At 41.1% G+C, this 20,058-nt stretch overlaps 1 protein-coding gene across 1 annotated transcript in view; it reads left to right on the top strand.

Annotated features, from left to right (window-relative positions):
* LOC108790941 (protein unc-93 homolog A-like) overlaps positions 1-20,058 on the top strand; it is a 112,863-nt gene that overhangs the window by 88,037 nt on the left and 4,768 nt on the right. The window contains exons 5-6 of the mRNA XM_018561306.1: positions 2,553-2,681; positions 18,491-18,690. Of these exons, the coding sequence (XP_018416808.1) occupies positions 2,553-2,681; positions 18,491-18,690 (329 nt within the window). The remainder of the gene's footprint in view (positions 1-2,552; positions 2,682-18,490; positions 18,691-20,058) is intronic.

The raw sequence follows: 20,058 nt of genomic DNA, 5'->3' as shown, positions 1-20,058 counted from the left end.
TTGCCGACGGAGCCACTGGTCTCCAGTTATCGTTTTTCTGCTAATGAATGTTATCGCAACCTTGGCAATGGCAATTCCAAAGATTCAATTGAAGACCTTTTAAAGACACACTTCAAAATATGTTTAATCGGTAGGCTGGTCTAATCATGTTGCAAACTGGCAAATTTCAACAGAATGAGTGTTTTGGGGTGCACAGACCTTAACACTGTCACACTCCCCACAGAAACTGGATCTTCTAGAAAAGCTGCATGATATTAGGCTCTGGCCACACACCAGTTCTGACATGGAGGGCCAGGCATGGAGGAACTTGTATTCAGGGCCGGTGCTAGGATTTTTGCCTACACAGGCGAAGGTGCATTTTTGCACCCCCTCCCCGGCCCCCTGTAGCGCTGGGCCGGCTCCCTATCAGCATGTAAGCTGCATTTAGTAAAATAAGAAAAAAAGAAAAAAGGCTTTGTAAATAAAAAAAAGTGTGCTTGTGGGTCGAATGGTATTTGTGTGATTGTGGTTTTTTTGTGTGATTGTGGTTTTTTTTGTGTATTTTACGTTTTTGGCTGCTGTCCCCTTCCCCTCCTCCTCAATTCCCCCTCCTCCGTGAACCATCCTCTTGTTTTCTTTTTTTGTTCCTTTCAGCTTTGTTGTTTTGATTTGGTTTTGGGGCTCTGCATAGTTTAAAAAAAAAAAATTTTCTTCACTTACCTTCGGTGCGGGAGAGCAGCGGCGAGTCAGCGCTGGTCCGGTGGGAGGCGCTCCAGGTGGGGTCCTAATTTAGCTGGCCGGCGACTGCCAGAGGTGCCGCGCATGTCGGGATCCTCCGGCAGTCGCTGGCCAGCTAAATTATGACCCCACTTGGAGCTCCTCCCACCGGATCAGCGCTGACTCGCCGCTGCTCTCCCGCACCGAAGGTAAATGGAAAAAAAAAAACATAGAGCAAGCATCGGGGCATTTTGACAAGTACAAGTACTTGTCAAAATGCCCTGTCGTTTCCGCCCTCACCCTGCAGCACCCTCAGGCGGCCGCTTGCCTTGCCTTGCGGTAGCGCCGGGCCTGCTTGTATTCCTTGGGTGTATTCAAGAATTTGAATTAGTTGAATTAGTTCTGTATCACAGATGACTATCAAATACTATCAAAACACCCAATACAGATGCCACAGAATACATTTAAATCCGTATCCATTTTACCCTTGTAAAATGTATTTCCTTAAAAGGTGAAATACACTACTTTTTTTTCTCGCTGTTGCTGACAGAGCTTCTCTCTGGCGCCGCTTTTCTATGCAGGTAAACTTCTGCCTTGTGTCTCTAAATTTTGGCCTATTCTAGCAGCTAACAAACTGCTAGGACAATTTTTTTTACAGTTGTATCTCAGATACTATGTTATAATGTTTATTGTAAATACCTGCACTTGTCTCCCTAAAATGTGGCTTATTCTCGCCGTTCATAACTGTCCTATATAAGGAGGTAATGTGGTGTCCAGCACACCACAACAAAAAAGGGGTTTGGTTAAATTACCCTGAATATTGGCATGGCCTACGTGATCATGGCTAAATATCGTTTGAGCCTAATCATAGTGCACACTGATTTAGATAATTGAAGGCTTTTTATGCTTTGCATTCTTCTTACAGTGGCCATTTTTACTAAGGGCAGATGTATCCATCTCCCTTTACTCCCTTTACTTCCTGGAACTATGGCACATGTGACTAGGACATGTAAATAGGACATTTGACCATGCACATCCTCTCAGGGGAGGAAAATGACTTTCCCTGAGATCTCATGAGATTACAGATGAGATTTCCCAGCAATGCTCTGCTGATGTAACCTTTCCAGGATGCAATGCTTGGGCATGATTACCTAACTTTTGCCAAAGAGAACCAGGAAGTGAAAAACTAGTAATTGTAAGTAAAATGAAAATATATGTTTGCTTAGCTCATGAATTTAAGATTATTTCATATCAGCATGCAGAGCTGATGTAATGAAAAGGGGGTAAAGGTCCACTTTAAGGTAACAAAAGGGTAACAATAAAGGGATTAGTACGGTGATCACATCAGCAGGTTTTTCAGGGAGGAAGATGTATGTGGGAATTATTTCAAACCTAGTGGTGCCAGCCTGACATGGCACACCTGAGAATTCCATAAGATTGGAAATAAGTCCCACTGGTCCACGATCCAGCCGGTGGACGTAGTGCAAAATAAGCCCATGGAGGAGTTCAGATGTTAGGTCCAGGACAAGATACAGTACTAGCCTCCAATTTTGGGTAGGAAATCATGCCTGTGTTGTGTGTCTCCGCATTTTTGGCCTGTTCTGGTGGTGTGAAGTTTTTTGTGCACATTACATTTTTTTTAAATCCTCTTAAAGTTTGTCTTAACAACAGAATAAAACATGTGGCTGCATTAGTTTTCTTTTTTTGAGGCCAAATAATTTTTTTGCAAGTACAAAATATGACTAGTTGATTATGTCAGTAATCTCGTGGTCTTGTAACTTCCTGTGCACAGAACTGATATCTCAAATAATATTGTCAGCATCCCCTGCTTAATTTAACATATTTTTTTCTTACAGGAATTGATGCTCCAAATCAAACAATTTGTGGAGCAGGAGACTGCCCAGCTGAATTGACACAATATGGTAATAATACAGCTGGTCGCCCATCCAACACTGTCATTTATATTCTCCTAGGCTCATATACTGGTATGTAATAGCTCTACTATAATAGGTGAAGCTCTTCAACATTTTGTAACTATTAAAGTGGAAATGTAGAATGGACAAGTTAACTACAATGTTTGACTGTTAAACAGACCACTAACATTTTGTAACCTGGCAGTATGCAAGTGCACGGTAGGCATCCCCCTTGTGCTTCATGTTTTGCTATGCAAAAGTAATGGCTAGCTAATAAGTTGTTAGGAAGAACTTAGTAAATATTTCTCCTCACATGTAGATGTGAGTTTACCCTAATTGTGTCCTGCGGATGAGCAGATCTCAGGCTCTGTGACAGTAATTAGTTATTATGTCCTGGGAACATTCTGAACGATGGGATAAAGACAGTTTGCTGTCAGGGAGCATACCTTTTGGATAGGTTTGAGTGTGCTTTTTGCCATATTTGCCAATTTTTTGCAAAGAACATCTACATTTTGGTCCATTATTAAGAACAAAAGTTTCCCTGGAAGATTATTTATTAATTGTACTTTGTAGATTAAATTTATGTTGGGCAGACAGAGAATGAACTGAGGGGGTGAACACTTGTGAAATATTTTCACAAAAAACTAGAGAAGTTTAGCTGCAGAAAACTTTAGGGATCATTATACATCATAATCACAAAGGAATCAGGGCACTTCTGTATTTATTGAAGATCAGTGTGTAATCTTTAATTCATCAATTGCTATACAGCATGTCTCAGTATAAATCGCTAACGCATTTCACACATACTTGCGCTCAATCATAGAGCATATTATGTGAACACAGCATACTTGTTTATAGGAAAATACCACCACCAGAATATGGGTGTTAACCCACAAACCGCCACAACTGTGCACAAAATAGATAATAACTTTATACACTCAACATCTCTCTATATATATAACAACGTTGTAAAACCAATATTCATGCACAACCCCAATTACAAAAAAGTTGGGATGGTGTGTGAAATCTAAATTAAAAAAAAGAATGCAATGATTTGCAAATCTCATAAACCCATATTTTATTCACAATAGAAAACATATCAAATATTTAAACTGAGAAAATGTACCATTTAAAAAAAAAGGTAATTTCTAAATTATTGGCAGCAACACGTCTCAAAAAAGTAGGGACAGGGCAACAAAAATCTGGCAAAGTAAGTGGCACTAACAAGGAATAGCTGAAAGAACATTTTGCAACTAATTGGGTTAATTGGCAACAGGTCAGTAACATCATTGGGTATAAAAAGAACATCTTTGTGAGTCACAGTTGTTTAGAAGTAAAGATGGACAGAGGCTCACCAATCTGTGAGAAGCTGCGTGTAAACTTGTCAAACAATTTCAGAATAATGTTCCTCAACATAAAATTACAAAGACTTTAAAATATATCATCCTCTACAGTACCTAATATGAAAAGATTCTGAGAATCTGGAGAAATCTCTGTGTGCAAGGTACAAGGCACAATATTGAATGCCCATGATCTTAGGGCCCTCAGACATCACTGCATTAAAAACAGGCATGATTCTGTGATAGACATCACTGCATGGGCTCAGGAATACTTCAAAAAATCACTGTCTGTGAACACAGTTTGCCATGAAATCCAAAAATGCAAGTTAAAGCTCTATAATGCAAAGAAGAAGCCGCATCTGAACATGATACAGAAAACGCAGCCGTCTTCTCTGGGCCAATGCTCATTTAAAATTGTCAGTCACAAAGTGTAAAACTGTTCTGTGGTCAGACAAATCAAAATGTGACAATGTTTATGGCAACCATGGGCGCTGCATCCTCCAAACTAAAGAAGAGAGGGACCTTCCGGCTTGTTCTAAGCGCACAGTTCAAAAGCCTGCATCTCTGAAGGTATAGAGGTGCATTAGTGCATATGGAATGGGCAGCTTGATGGAAAGACACTATGAATGCTAAAAGATATATCCAGGTTTTAAAGCTGCATATGCTCCCATTTGTTGGATCGGCTGAGTCGAACTCCTTCTGCACTTTGGGTCAGCCGAACATGCTGAGCATGTTCGGCTGATCCGAAGCCACACGAAGCAACTACTGAAATCAGCCGTACCAGCCTGAAGTGAATAGCCGAACGGTGTTCGGCTCACTTCACTTCTGATCAGTCATTCACTCGGCTGCCCTCGGCAGCTTTGTGAATAGACCCCTATGTCTTTTTCAGGGAAGGCTTTGCATATTTCAGCAGGACAATGCTAAACCGCATACTGCATCTATGAGAACAGCATGGTTTTGTAGTAGAGGAGTTCGGGTGCTTAACTGGTCTGCTTGCAGTCCAGACCTTTCACCATTTGAAAATATTTGGCACATCTTGAAATGAAACATACGACAAAGAAGACCCAGGACTGTTCAGCAGTTAGAGTCCTATATCAAGAAGGAATGGGACAACATTCCTATTCCAAAACTCCAGCAACTGATCTTCTCATTTCTCAGACATTTACAGAGTGTTGTTAAAAGAAGAAGGGATGTTACACCATGGTAAACTTGGCCGTCCCAACTTTTTTGAGATGTGTTGTTGCCATCAATTTAAAGAGTACCGTATATACTCGAGTATAAGCCGTCCCGAGTATAAGCCGAGGTACCTACTTTTACTATACTCGAGTATATACGGTACCTTATTTTTTTCTTAAAATGGGGCATTTTCTCAGTTTAAACATTTGATATGCTTTCTATTTTCTCTTGTGAATAAAATATGGCTTTATGAGATTTGCAAATCATTGCATTCTGGTTTTGTGTAGATTTTACAAAGCATGCCAACTTTTTTGGAATTGGGGTTGTACATATAAAAAAAATCAAGTTTATATAAACAAATGACAAATAAAAATACAAATTCATATAAACACACATATTAAATGTATAAGGACCCAGTCACATTGAATGTGCCTGCAGCGCCAGCTAACACACACTAAATGCACAGACACCAAAAAGCAATCAATCAATCATAATAGGTGCAAACCACACCATCGCACTGCGCCAACACGCATCTCCAAAAAATAGAGCAGACTACATTCCCCCACAATGTAATGCACACAAACGCACTCCAATAACACAACATAACTCATTCAAATGCATAAAAAAGACATGCAGCACATGCAAACACATGCAAACTATGTAAAAAACACAATGCATGCAAACACATGTGAATTACATAAACCAATAAAAGACAATGGAACTCATACAAATGCATGAAATGCATGTAAACACATTCGCTTTATTATGCATCCACTGTGTGGCTTTGGCGCAAATGGGCCCCAACTCATTCTATAACATAAACTTAAGATCAATACTCAGTGAAATATCCAGACCAATATATATATATATATATATCTATCTATAGATATATAGATCTATATATCTACAGATATATAGATCTATATATCTATAGATAGATAGATATATAGATATAAAACAAAAAGACTATTAGTGCCCTAAGACATGGAATATACCTCTAATGATTACCAATTTTATAAATATGATGTTACTATATTAATTCATTCATGATCTTTGGTAAAAAAATAAGAAATATCACAATCATGATTCAATCCTGCCCATTATAAATATCCAATAAAAAATATTTTACATAACTGGAGAAATACATCCCATTCTTTTATGTGGCGCAACCTTTTCTATAGTCTGAATTTTTAAAGGAGTGTGTTGTCCACTTTCTTTCAAAAAAAGTGTTTGGCCACATTTGGATTGTTTTTTGTAACGTCTCATAAGTGATAATTTAATGGATCCCTCGTCCCCGAGGTGGTCCTGCCAGCATTTTGCACATTGCACTCATGACATGTAATTAAATATATGACATATCTGGTATAACAATTCACAAAAGTCTTACCCAGAAATCTCCTACTATTTAAAGTGGAGATAACCTGTTGGCAGCATGTACATCTGTCAGATCCACATTTAAAATTCCCTTTCAAATGTAACCACGTTTCACTTGTTTTTTACCACAAAAAAAAAAAAAAAAAAAACAGGTGACAAATATTTGCCCAAATCGGGCCTCTTCTCACAACTACTTTCCAGCCATCTTTCAAAAATGTTGCCAAAATGTTGGTAAAAATAATAAGAAATATCACAATCATGATTCAATGCTGCCCATTATAAATATCCAATATTCCAATTGATCCCTCACCTTTTATACTCTAAACTAAATTATGTGGAAAATAATAATCCTGTTTTGTGCTTTCTTCTATTTCTGTTTATATAATAATTCCATCCTATCCTATCCTACTCAGCTATCTCTTTCAATCATATTCTCAGGGTATGCCCTAGCAAGAAATATGTCACATAAATTCTGCCTCATATTCAGAACTACTATCATTACTATATATATTAGATATATATTAGAATACAAAGGTATTCTAATGAATTGTCCACGGGTATTCCACTGATAACATCCATCCTTCTGCAAGTGGACTATATTGTATGGTATCTCCCACCATAAACTGAACCTGTCAAGAATAGGCCCAGTAAATGTATATGCTGAGCTCTTTAAGTTGATAGGACCTGCATAAAAAACTAAAATTACAGGCATTTTTGTAAGTTTGAAATGCTCTTCTGCATTCCCTAGTTTATTAAGATGGCTATAAATCTGTATCCCCTCTCTAATAAATAGACTTGGCAAAAATGTACACTATCATTCAAATTCAGCTCGAGACGCTGACTCGAGTATAAGACGAGGGGGGCATTTTTCAGCACAAAAAATGGGCTGAAAAACTCGGCTTATACTCGAGTATATACGGTATGTAAAACCTTTATCAGAAAAAAACTGTTGCTTTAACTGCTTAAATAGTGTTCACTGGAGTTCAGCTTTAAATGGCTAATCAAAGTCCATCTAAATTTGTTAGTGCAGTTAACACTACCCTCTCCACAGGTTGACATTCCAGCTGCCTCCATAGACAAGAGCCACCCTAAAGGTGCCCATACACCTTACAATTATCTGCAGATTTTCTGTGGTCAGATGGAAAAAGTGCAACAGATTGGCCCAGGTGGAGATTACTCCATTACACAGTTAAGTGTAGATGGAGGAATCTGTTACACCTTTTCCATCTGACCACAGATAATCTGCAGATAATTGTAAGGTGTATGGCCAGCTTTAGACAGGAAGTGTGTTACTGGCCAGATCACCCGTTAAAAAAGGGGAACAAAATATAAAGATAGAAAACAAATGCAGTCATCACATTTATGGACTGTAAGCTGCAATAGATACCATTGTAGTGTTTGGGTTTAGATGCACTTCAAGTTTTTATGTTCCTAGTGTCTATTTCTCCTGTAGGCAAAAGCATAACCCTATGTTGCATAGTTTTTTGATTAAGCCGTGTCCCCCAGTGGCCTCTGAGAAAATACAGTACCTGAGTGAGTATATTCTATTGTTTTCACTTAGATTTGCGTCTGGTCTCCTCAGTGTAGTTTTGCATATCACATTAGCACTGCAGCATACTAGTGCTGGTTATCCCATATTTATATATATTCATATATATTTAACATTTATGAATTATAGGACCTCCCCAGGCAGTCCAGAAAAGAGGGGCAGCCAATTCCAATGATAACAACAGGCAAACTAATAAAATGGAGCTCAGTGAGCTGCCTGCAACACTTGCGAAAGAAACAAGTATCTTCTGAAGCATCCACCTTGTAAAACCTGATAACATCCTTGAGCCTGATAGCGAAAGACTGTAAATACAATTACTGTCCTAGTGCAGTGAGCTCAGGCTAAAAAAGGGAAAATCTTTTTTAACTCATACACTTCAACAACAGCATGATGAATTGTCTTGAAAATGGTGCCAGAAGCCAGACTTCACTTTGTCATAACAATACTCATACCGTAGCAGCCCACGCAGATGCTATGGGCCTGGGTAGTGGGGGCCTCTGTGGAGCCATTAGGGAGGCTGTTGAAGCAAATAAAAAGAAAAAATGTGTGCATGTGAAGATAACACAATTTCACTATTGCATAATTAATAAGTGGAGAAATTGCTTATGAAACTGATCCTGTGACATTTCCAGTTTAGAAGAGCGGATGGACATCAGACACACAAGAGCAATCTTCAGAATCATGTTGCTATTCACAGATCCCCCTTTGGGTGCATTGGGGCTGAGAATAGAATTGGTGTTATACTGACATGTGGATGGTGGATAAGTGCTTCAATGAGATGACATCATGAAAGTGGTGCTATGCGGTATATCAAGACATGGAGTGTGACTTCTGGAGTAATGAAGTTTGAGCTGAAGTAAAGTGATAATACCAAGTTGAGATTTCTGGTAGGAATAAGTCAAAGGTGTGTAATTTTCAGACTCACCATTAAGTAAGTGGTGTTACGATCTCAGTGACGATGATCCTGGAGATAATGTGGTGAGAAGGTTAAGATCCAAAGTGGACAATCCAATGCAATATCCAATGTTTCAGGTGCTGGTAAATTTGAGATGATTAGCGATGTTGTTTAATGTGACAATTATGTCTGATGTTGTGGATGATCCTTGTTTGGAGAAGTTCAGATTTGTGGGTTATTACTGTGTGGGAGCTGCCAACATTACTCCTTTGACATGGATGTCCTGGGCTGGCTTCTGGTATTTTGTGTCCAGTGGATGGGGGATGGTTTATGTTGCTGTGGGGGAAAGGCACCCCATATCGATCATATTAACGGTATGGGAAAAGGAGGGGAAATGTGGGGCAGCGTCTGGTCAGTTGTATCCTGAAGGTAGGGGGCAAGAGAGGAAAAAAAAACAACGCTGCGAAGTCAGACGTCAGCAGTGAGGAGATGTAAATGGCCCCGCAGATGAGGCTGCCTGTGTCAAGATCAAGTGAGCGGGGAGGGGAGATCGTTCGTGAAGGTGGGTAGGCTGATCCGTTCTTCCTTCTGAGAGACCTGCTGCACGTTGTCAGTCAGGGATGTAGAGGGGCAGAGAGTCAGCAATTAACATCAACCCAAAGATGCTCTCAACATCCTACCCACCCCCTATTTACACCATAAGAAAATATTACCTTAAGTAGTCTCACTCCTCTCGCTGCAACCCTTGCAAAAACCGAAAACACCATGAATGGTAATAGTTACACCAACACAGACTTCTCCCCTCCCACTGGTCTTCCCCCTTCTGTCACCTACAAAATGAAAATTGTCAGCTGTCAGTATAGGGTTTAAACACCATCAATTCCTTCCACCGTGTCAAACAGTTCACCGTAAGGCAGCTCCTCCCCCTCATAACTCCACCCACTCCTTGTCCTTTAAAAGTCAGATTAGTCCAGGAGGGCTTGGTAAGCCAACCTAATTCGTCTTCATGGCAACTTCATATGGCCCTTACCAAAGAGACCAGATCTTCTGTCCCAAGGGCCAAACTTGCAACCTGCTTCTCCCCTTTCTCCAGGTGGAAGTGGACGGAACGACAACCCTGCTACCCATTTATCTGGACCTCTGTACAAGTTGTCACTCATATTGCTCCTGATCTCCTCTTCAACCATGGGATCTTAAGTTGATTTTATTAGTCTTCAGAAACTTCCATCTAAGCCCATTAAGGATATTTAATGGAGAGTTTCTGAGATAGCTGCTTTGTTCTGTAAAGAACCCTTTTTTGGTGCCCCACAGAGATACAATGTAAGAGAAATTTGTGAACCACGATGGTATGACCATAAGCTCCTGGAGAAGCGGTGGTACTGCGAAAAAGTGTAGAGCAAGAGTTGAGCACCTCCCCATGGAAAAATATCTCTAATTATCATGGTTATATACTAGTAATATCGCATAGAAATTACTTGGTTAACTATTTATTGTATACCAGTTGAGGAGGTGCAGGTTCATGATAGGCATACAATTTCACAGTTTTGTAAATAAGACTATATATGTTGATGATTTTAACCATGCTATATGTATTTTTATCAATGTACACAATAAAATATATTTTTCATATATACATTGAAGTGGTCATGGTAGTGCCTAAAAAGTCAGTTTTCTTCTGGTTTTTCTTATCCAACTGATCCCATGGTGCCACCAGTGCATCCACTCCCTCTGCTAGCAGATCCCAAGTCCTGTCAACAACATTTTGCAGCTTGTTGTTCAGATGTGTGAGAATTAACTTCAAATGGTAGCGCATTACGGACTCTTCCACTCTCTTTCCACTTTTTAGGGGCTTCTTTTATTGACTCAAAACTCAAAAATCCACACAGGTGTTCCCTCGCAGGGGTTTTACAAAAATAAAGTACAGTTTTTTTCTGTCAGCAAAATAAAATTTTCAAGTCTTGGTGAGGAAGGTGCATATTTTGGAGATGTTATGAAGGTGAAGGCGGCAGGTAACTAATAACTCTAGATCTGCTGGCAGATTCCAGACAGAAAAATGCTGACTGGATCATCAATAAAGTGAAAATTGGTCCCAGGAACACCAAGCATCACAAACAAGCCTCAGAGAGAATAAACAGGAGGGAATCATGATACAGCCAACTCACACAGGGAAGTAAGTCTTTAGAGCAGGGGTCTCAAACTCAATTTAGCCAGGGGCCACTGGACATATTTTCTAGTCCCGTGGGGGCCGCTACTATATACGGTACCAGTGTTAATGTCTGCATATGTCACAAGCGGCAACTGTCACCCATTCAAATTCATGATCAGGTGACAGCTGCTGCATGTAAACGCCTGCACACCGCATGTAAATCATATGTGAAAGGATTACATGCAGTTAGGAATCTGTCACTATCCCTGAATACCCAATTGTGTATCCAGGGATAGTGACTGTTTTTGTAACTGAATGTAATCATATCACATACAATTGCATGCGGTATGTAGGCATTTAAATGCAGCAGCTGTCACCCAATCATTAACTTGAATGGGTGACAGTTGCTGCATGTAAACACCAGATTAGGGATTCCTGGTGCAGGAAAACGCAAGTTTGTGACACAGGAATGCCCAATCGCACCTAAAATATAGGTTTGAATGGGGCCTAATATACACACACAAAAATTCCAGCACACATCATAAACTTCCTCCCTCCCTCCCAAGCCCCCTGCACACATATTAATAAAGCCCCCCTCCCTCCTTTCCTTCCAAGCCCCCTCATCTGCTTTAATCCGTGCAGGGAGGAGGCACATCATCATTCCCTGGTGATCTAGTAGTGATTAGTAAGGTCTAGTGCAGATCTTACTAATCATCCACCATTCGGCCAGAGCTCAGAACTGACAGAGCTCAGGCCGGAGCTGACAGGAGCAGCTCTGCAGTCTCTATCCGTCAGAGATGCAGACCGTGTAACTGCTCCCGCAAGTCGGCACGCGGTCCATGACCATGTGCCCGACTTGTCAGCTGGCTGCGGGCCACTTAGTACCGGCTCGCGGGTCAGAGTTGGCGCGAGGGCCGGTACTTTGAGACCCCTGCTTTAGAGACATTGTTAATCATAGCAAATGCCATGGCTCTGGGCCTAGGGAATGGACTGCAGTGCATCCTCAGACCAATGACACATGAAGCAGAGCCCTGTGCTTGTAGCTTGTAAAAAAGCACATTCAGATGTGCCTCTGCAGGGCTGTGATTCCACATGTGCGATTTGTTTTGTTCTGAATTGAAATTCTACACATTTCTGTTAAGTTGGACATTCGGATGCATCCAAATTTCTGAATGACAGAAATAACTAATCCAAGCGTATCCAAATGTTTGATAACGAAATTCGGATACATACGAATTTTGTTCGGAACGAAACAAGCAGGAGATCTGTCATTTACCGCTCTCTGGCCTCTCTGCACTTTCTTGACATTCTGGATTTGTATCCCAAATGAAAACAAAGTAACAGAATATTGTCACAAAATGTAAAGAAAGAAAGAAGCTGAGAGGTATATGTTATTCTGTAACAGCTTCTGCTTCTTTGCTGACAAAGAATCTGACATGTGTCACAGAAAACACAAAAGTGTTTTAATTGTTCACAGAAAATATGAAAAAACGAAACAGTGTGCGGTTTCTCTTTCCTAATTCATACCAGACCCTTTAGGTCTGGTAGGAATTTTAAGGGGGAACCCCCAACGGCAAAAAAAATGTGGGGTCCCCCCTAAAATCCCTTACCAGACCCTTAATCCGGGCAGCAGCCTGGCAGTGCAGGAAAGGGGGGGAGCTAGCAGTCCACCCCTCCCTCCACCATACCAGGCGACATGCCCTTGGCATTGGGAGGGTGCTTTTCCAGGGGAGACCTGGATGTGGCCTTTCCTGTCCTGCCCGGCTGCTGCCCAGATTAAGAGTCTGGTATGAGATTTTAGGGGGGACCTCACTTTTTTCATTTTTTTTTAGCATTGGGATCCCCCTTAAAATTCCTACCAAGCCTAAAGGGTCTGGTATAAATTGTCAGGGGAACTGCACACTGTTTTTTAAAAAATTGTTCCTAGGGACTGTCAAAAGTTAAAAAGAAACAAAGTAAACATTTAATGTCACTTTTCTGCAACAAATTTTCGTTTGTAATTATGTAATTATCATTTAACTCATCAGAAATTAACGAAAATTCGGATTCATCTGAATCCGAATGCTGAAACAAATTGATACCTTCTGGGTTGAAACTTTTCCTTGGGTCCCAAGCCCTACTCCATAGAAGAAATGTTTTGTATACACTGCACTAAAGATTTCCAAAAGCCTTGACCCCCTTCACGACCCATGACAGGATAATTCTGGTCCTTAAGGGGTTAAACAGACAAAGTCGCTGGGACTCTGTTCATATTTGTAGAGCCAGCAGCCAGTCTTACAGTAGAAGGGATTCTGGTGGCTCAGCTGCCGCCAGATTGCTTCTGCGATCCGGTAAAGTAGCTGTCCCTCCCTGAACGACAACCCCACCGTGTTTCCCGGGCTCCGCTGCCCCTCCTACGGGCACGGTACCGGCATCTTGGGTGTCGGCAAGAAGCTGGGGAGGAAAGCAGCGAACGTCTGTTCACCAATCTCCTTCCCATTTCTATGGGACCAGGAGCGATGCCTATTGCATTACTTCCGGTCCCTGAGCTGTCATTGCTGGGCTCCTGAAGCCCAGCAATAAGCTATTGAAGTGCACACAATTTTTAACCTGGGCATATTGGGTATCTTTTTACTCGTTATAACCTTATCTTTTATATTTTACAAAAAAAGGGGTTTGATATAGTGCTTTGGGGCACTAATTTTAACTTAAGTGCAGTTTTCACAAAATTTTTGTTTGATAATAAGTTGCGTTAATATCATGCAACATAAAAATTTGCAACTACCACCGTTTTATTCCACAGGGTCTTGACTTTCAGAAAATATATCATTTTTGGGGGTTTTAAGTAATCTTCAGGCTTAAAATGTGTATTTTAACGAAAAAAAGGCCTTGGTCCTTAAGGGGTTAAACAAATGTGCAGTTTAGAGTTAATTATTTTATAATATTAGGCTGTATATGTAAACATACATCAGTGGTTCTGGTTGTAGTTGACCACTAGGGAAACAATGAAAGATTTGCATAGCTCTGCCCATTTTTCTAAATGAGGAAGATTATAATTGTTGATATATGTGATGGAATGCGACATGTGAATAAATAAAGTGAGTAAAAATAATTTTATCATACAGAGGAAGGGAGTGGTAAAAAAATTATCTGCTTCCGGTGTTGAATACATACAGTATGTACACCTCTGGTGCAAAGACATCTTAGTTTTACTAGCAAGCAGTAGATATATGCACAGTAGCAAGCAGGCGCATGCACAGTAGAGATCTTCAGCAGGAAGAAGAGGAGAGGCACAGTGGAGGATAATGCACGCAGCTGGGAGCTGACAGACAGACAGACACTGTGAGACAGGAAGAGAGAACAGCCTGTGCTGGATCACAGACCGGCGCCAGCGCTGGAGGGATTGCTGAATACAAGTGGAAGGAAGAAGATGATCAGATCAAGAGGAATCATTTAAGGTAAGTCCTTAAAGCAGCATGGGGGGGGGGATTTGTGACTTTAATGTCACTTTAAAATGGTCAAATGAAAAATCAGTTAAAAAAATTTGTTGGATCATTTGATTAGTATTCCAGTCAAATCAGTGCTATTTATAATGAATGACACCACAATGCACTGCACTGTGGTACATGTGTTGCTGAGCATATAGGGTAATGCATGACAATGCACCATAGTGAAACAACCCTAAAAGCCACTGATTTAAGTTGATGTTTGCATGATTACATTTTTTACTTTCACAAATGCAGCTCTTTTTTCTTCGTTCTGTTATACGTATGCTTTTTTAATTTCAAATGCAGCATTACAGGGTCCATTAATCTGCTCACGTACCTTGTGCACTCTCAAAATGTCTCTTCCTAGCAAGAGGAGTATTTGGACATTAGGGTCAAGTGCAGGGATCTCATCTGTTAAGGATTTTAGATGAGGAAAATGCTGTGTAATCTCAGGTGTTGGTATTTCTGATCTGTCATCAGGTATAATGTCGCATTCAATGAAAGTGGGATGCCTTGGAATTATGACTTCCATGCCCAATAGTTCTCAGGGCAATAATTAAATGTTAACAGCCCTGTGCTCACTAACTCTCGTCAAATTAGGTGCTTTGCCAGATCAGTTGTCTCTGATGTTCCTAAAGGGCCATTTCTCAAAGAGGATACATGATAACCGAGTCATCTGAAGGATGGCAAGGGTTAGCAAAGTGTTTGCTTTCTTGAAAGTGCACCTTTGGCACTGGAACATTTCAGAGTTAGTGTGAAGAGCAGGGTTCCACACAGGCATATCTGGAGAGGGATGCTGGTGTATTACGTTAGGAGACCATGGAACTGTGCTGGAGATAGGCTTAATAGAAGCATAAGTTGGTCCAGAGCGTGACTCTGTACATATCCTTTTGCACTAAATCGTGAGTTGCTATTTCCACAAAGTCTTGGAGCTGATCTCTTCCAAACTAACCACAGTTTCATATACTGCAGCCTCTGCCGAAGACGCTGCTGCTACTGTTTGAATCTGCAGCACATGCAGGGCTGTAGCTACCATGGGGCGAGTGAGGCACTCGCCTCAGGCACAGCCGAGAGGGGGCGCAGCCAGGGCCAGCCTGGCTGTGCCCCCTCACACCTGTTACCATGGACAAACAGAGGGCACCTATGGAAACAGGGGCGCCAGGCGGCCAACACAGCCGTGGCTCAGCAGGGAAAAGAGGAGCGTCACAGGCTCCAGCTTCTCCTCGGATCCCTGCTGCTCTCCCCCACCTGTATGGGCAGAGGACTCTGTGCCCTCAATCTCTTTTTCTATTTCAAAAGGGAAAAGTCAGGTGTCTATTTAGACCCCTGATTTTTCCCTGAAGCCCCCCCAACAGTTAAATAAATAAAACAAACTAGACTACTAGACATGTGCAAAGACTAAAAAAAAATTTCGGGTGAAATTAACGGAAACTAAAAATCTTTTCTTTAGTTTCGTCAAATAAAACAAATTTTTATGCTATTTTGGATTTGGCCTCCAGTGCATTATGCACATGCGCTCCGCCTTCCTGGAGGCGGGGCGCATGACGGCACATACCGCACACTTCTGTTGGGGGGCACAATTTTCTGTTCTTGCCTCGGGTGCAAAAGGAGCTAGCTACGGCTCTGAGCACATGCATATTAGCTTCCAACTCTGCTTTCTGCCTCATCAAGTCAGCTTCTTTTTCAACATATGAGATCGCTGCTTGTGCTGCTTCTGCCTTTGCTCTTGCCCTGAGGTCTGCAGAACTGACTGATGATCTTCTGGAGCGCACTGAATATCCGAAGCCAGATAGATGAGTTCATAATGTATGAACTAAAGCACTGCTTTAAGTACAGTGTTCAGAGGGATGTTTTCCTTTCAAATGCAGCTCTTTTTTCATTGCCTGTTATACGTATGCTTTTTTACTTTCAGATACAGCTCTTTTATCCTCACCTGTTATACGTATACTTTTTTTACTATGCTATCCTACTGACTCTTAGGCTAAGCTGACAGCTTGATAAGAAAACCGACAAAAGCAATGTTGTGTTTTATTCCAAAACTGAATTTACTTCAGTTCTGTAAAACTGCAATACAATCATATATACACCAGAATTACAAAATGTAATTACATATGGCACTTTTAAATACATATACACTTCTTTGGAGAGAACTTACCTTACATATCATAGTACACATAAAGTGGTGTAATGTAAATATACATTAAGCTTTGACAAACAATAGACTGACTTACAAGCATATGTGTATCAAAAGGAGAAACAGGAGAGCTTCACTGGTATGCTTCTGGAAGCTGAGGTGGCTGCTGCAATCTGAGGGTGAAACTTCATTACCAACTGTAAACTTTATTAACAAGTGCAAAACGCCTCCTGTTTCTTTCATGAGGAATTAAACTGCAATTACAACAACAACAACCACTAGATGGCCTCAGCAATAATAATGTAATAGACAGTACAGTCTTCTTACACACACTCCGATGAACAGGTAGTACACATATGCAAATATATTTAACTACTATGAGATCAGCACATCACAGCATTAGAACATTGGGGGAAAACCTTATTTTTGTTTGCAAGGCTCATTAAGGCTAAAGCAATGGTATTCACTGAAAACAGGACTACTGCCATTGTTCAGTGACTTGGGTTTGGATTTACTTTTATAAATCCATGTTTGCGGTAAATGAACACTTTTTTGCTTTGATAGCATGGAATTTTTACCAAAAAGTGGTACAAACTTTAGTCCCAAGCCAAGAAGATTTTTTTTATGTCTTCATTATAATGTTATAAAGGTCTACACCAGCTGTCTCAAAGTACCGGCCCGCGAGCCGGTACTATGTGGCCCACAGCCAGCTGACAAGTCAGGTAGGTGGTCATGGACCACCTACCTGACTTGCGGGAGCAGCTACATGGTCTGCATCTGTGTCAGATGCAGACCGCAGAGCTGCTCCTGTCAGCTCCAGCACTGAGATCCTTTCGGCTGCAGCTCAGTTATGAGCTACGGCCAAAAGGATGGATTAGTGAGGTCTGCAGAAGACCTCACTAATCACTGTGAGGAGGCACGAGCACCAGGGATCGTGCCTCCTCACAGCCTCCTCCCTGCAAAAAAGTAAGCAGGAGAGGGGGCTCTGTGTTTTATTTTATATATGGGTGTGCAGGGGGAAGGGGGGTGTGCAATCATGTTGGAACAGGAAAGGGCCATCCCCAAACTGTTCACACAAAGTTGGGAGCATGAAATTGTCCAAAATGTCTTGGTATGCTAATGCCTTAAGAGTTCCCTTCACTGAAACTAAGGAGCCAAGCCCAACCCCTGAAAAACAACCCCACACCATACTTTACACTTGGCAAGTTTTGTTCTCGTGGCAACCGCCAGACCTGATTGCCAGACAGAGAAGCGTGATTCGTCACTCCAGAGAACACGTCTCAACTTCTCTACAGTCCAGTGGCGGTGTGCTTTACACCACTGCATCCCACGCTTTGCATTGCACTTGGTGATGTAAGGCTTGGATGCAGCTGCACTGTTGTTATGCCAATCTGAAGGCCACACAAAGTTTGGAGGTCTGTAGCTATTGACTCTGCAGACAGTTGGCGAGTTCTGCACACTGTGCGCTTCAGCATGCCCTGACCCTGCTCTGCCATTTTACATGACCTACCACTTCGTGGATGAGTTGCTGCTGTTCCCAGTTGCTTCCACTTTGTTCTAATACCACTAACAGTTGACCGCCGAATATTTAGTAGCAAGGAAACGCTGATTAAATCGCTTACAGTGAATGCTGCTCCTTGATTTTTCATAGTTTTAGTTTCCTGTAGAATCAAATGGTCTCCTGAGCGCTGGCTCTAATATTCTGTTTTAGGGTGGCTCCTTTCTCTTGCAGGGTCCAAGCCACTTCCCCATTTCCCTGCTCCCGTCTTTAACACATTTTATTATTTTTTTCCATTTTAGCTTGTGGTGTTCTAGCCATGTTACTGATAATCATATTTTTGGAACGGATACAAACAGACAAGGTTCAGCAAGAAAAAAATACCTGTTCCACACTTCTTGCAGCATTTAAGCATCTTGGTGATAAACGTCAATGCCTTCTGATACCTCTAACTATGTTCAGTGGTTTGGAGCAAGGATTTATTGCCAGTGATTTTACAAAGGTAAATTTATTCGCTTTTATCACCCAAAAAGGAAATTACAATTTATTTGTATATATAAGTTTATGAAAGGTTAGTATATTTTGTTTCACTATTTGTATAAAACATTTTACAAGAGAATGTTTCTTAAAAAAAAGATTAAACATTTTTCAAATAATACATTGTTTGGAGCGTTTACTCTACAAACTGAACATCCAAATGTTGCTGCGTTATTTAGCAGTGAGGGAGATGGCATGTCTCTCCTCTGACGTTTTCAGCTATGGGGGTGTAATCATATCTTCTGTTATTCAGGTCACAGCTAGGTATGAGGTTTGCATTTGCCACCAAGTTGGCTTCGCATCCATCGTTCGGCCATGAGCAAAATCGCCCATGCACCAAAAGCGAACCCCAAAATGCTTTTCATGACCTGTGTCAGCATGTTATGTTGCTATTTAGCTGCTGATGATCCCCCCTCTTCCTTTATTTTATGTTATTTTTTTACCATATTATTTTTTTGCAAAAAAAAATGCTTTGTGATTTATTGTTTTAGGTTTGTTGTTTGGGGTTTTGGGCTTTATTTTACTTTTTTTTGGAGGTCTATTTTCTTTCTTTTTGGGGTCAGCAGTGCCAACTTGTTGACACATGCAAATCTACCCTTTGTTAGCAGCACATCACTGCACATTATTGCTGTCCAATGTACCACACATAATCACCACATTCTCAAGTGCAAGCAGCACATCTTCAATCCCTCTATTGACATAGCTGCTAATAAAATTAGGCAGTCCTCTATTGTCATCATGCCTGGGAGGCCTAAAGGAAGCGGCAGAGTTTTGTCACCTGCAGCTAGTAGGGTGCAACCAGGTAGTGCATCAGCAGGCGAAAGTGATAGGCTACACCCTTGAGAGGTCAGCCACAGATGACTGCGTGATCCAGCAACATTTCCTTATACATGTTGGTGGATGGCAGGGATCACCTTCTGGGCAAAAACATGTTGATGGGTACCTGCACTGTGGTAATGCACAGGCCACAAATTTGTGGAAGGGGCAAACTTCGCTGGAACATTCTCTGGAACAGGAGCAGTTGTAAAGCGAGCAATTTTCACAGTTGTGAATGTGGCCAGATTGTGGAGTCTCGGAAATTCCTCCATGAGATTCATGTGATCTGCTGCAGCGGGGTGGGTGAAGGTGCTGTACAATGCAATGACAGCTGTTCACAGGCCACTCAAATTGCACAGCAGTTCCTATGTGTCTCACAGACTGATTCACTGTGATTGGCCTGTTGGAAATTCAACCGCATATACTAATGTACTTGTATGTAATATGTCTTTTGAGATTATATATATATATATATATATATCATTCAATCAATCAATCAGCCATAACATTATGACCA

This window comes from Nanorana parkeri, unplaced genomic scaffold (assembly GCF_000935625.1).
Source record: "Nanorana parkeri isolate BGI_ZX_2015 unplaced genomic scaffold, ASM93562v1 scaffold515, whole genome shotgun sequence".
In the NCBI taxonomy this organism is placed as follows: Eukaryota; Metazoa; Chordata; class Amphibia; order Anura; family Dicroglossidae; genus Nanorana; species Nanorana parkeri.
This window is presented reverse-complemented; position numbering and strand designations above follow the sequence as displayed.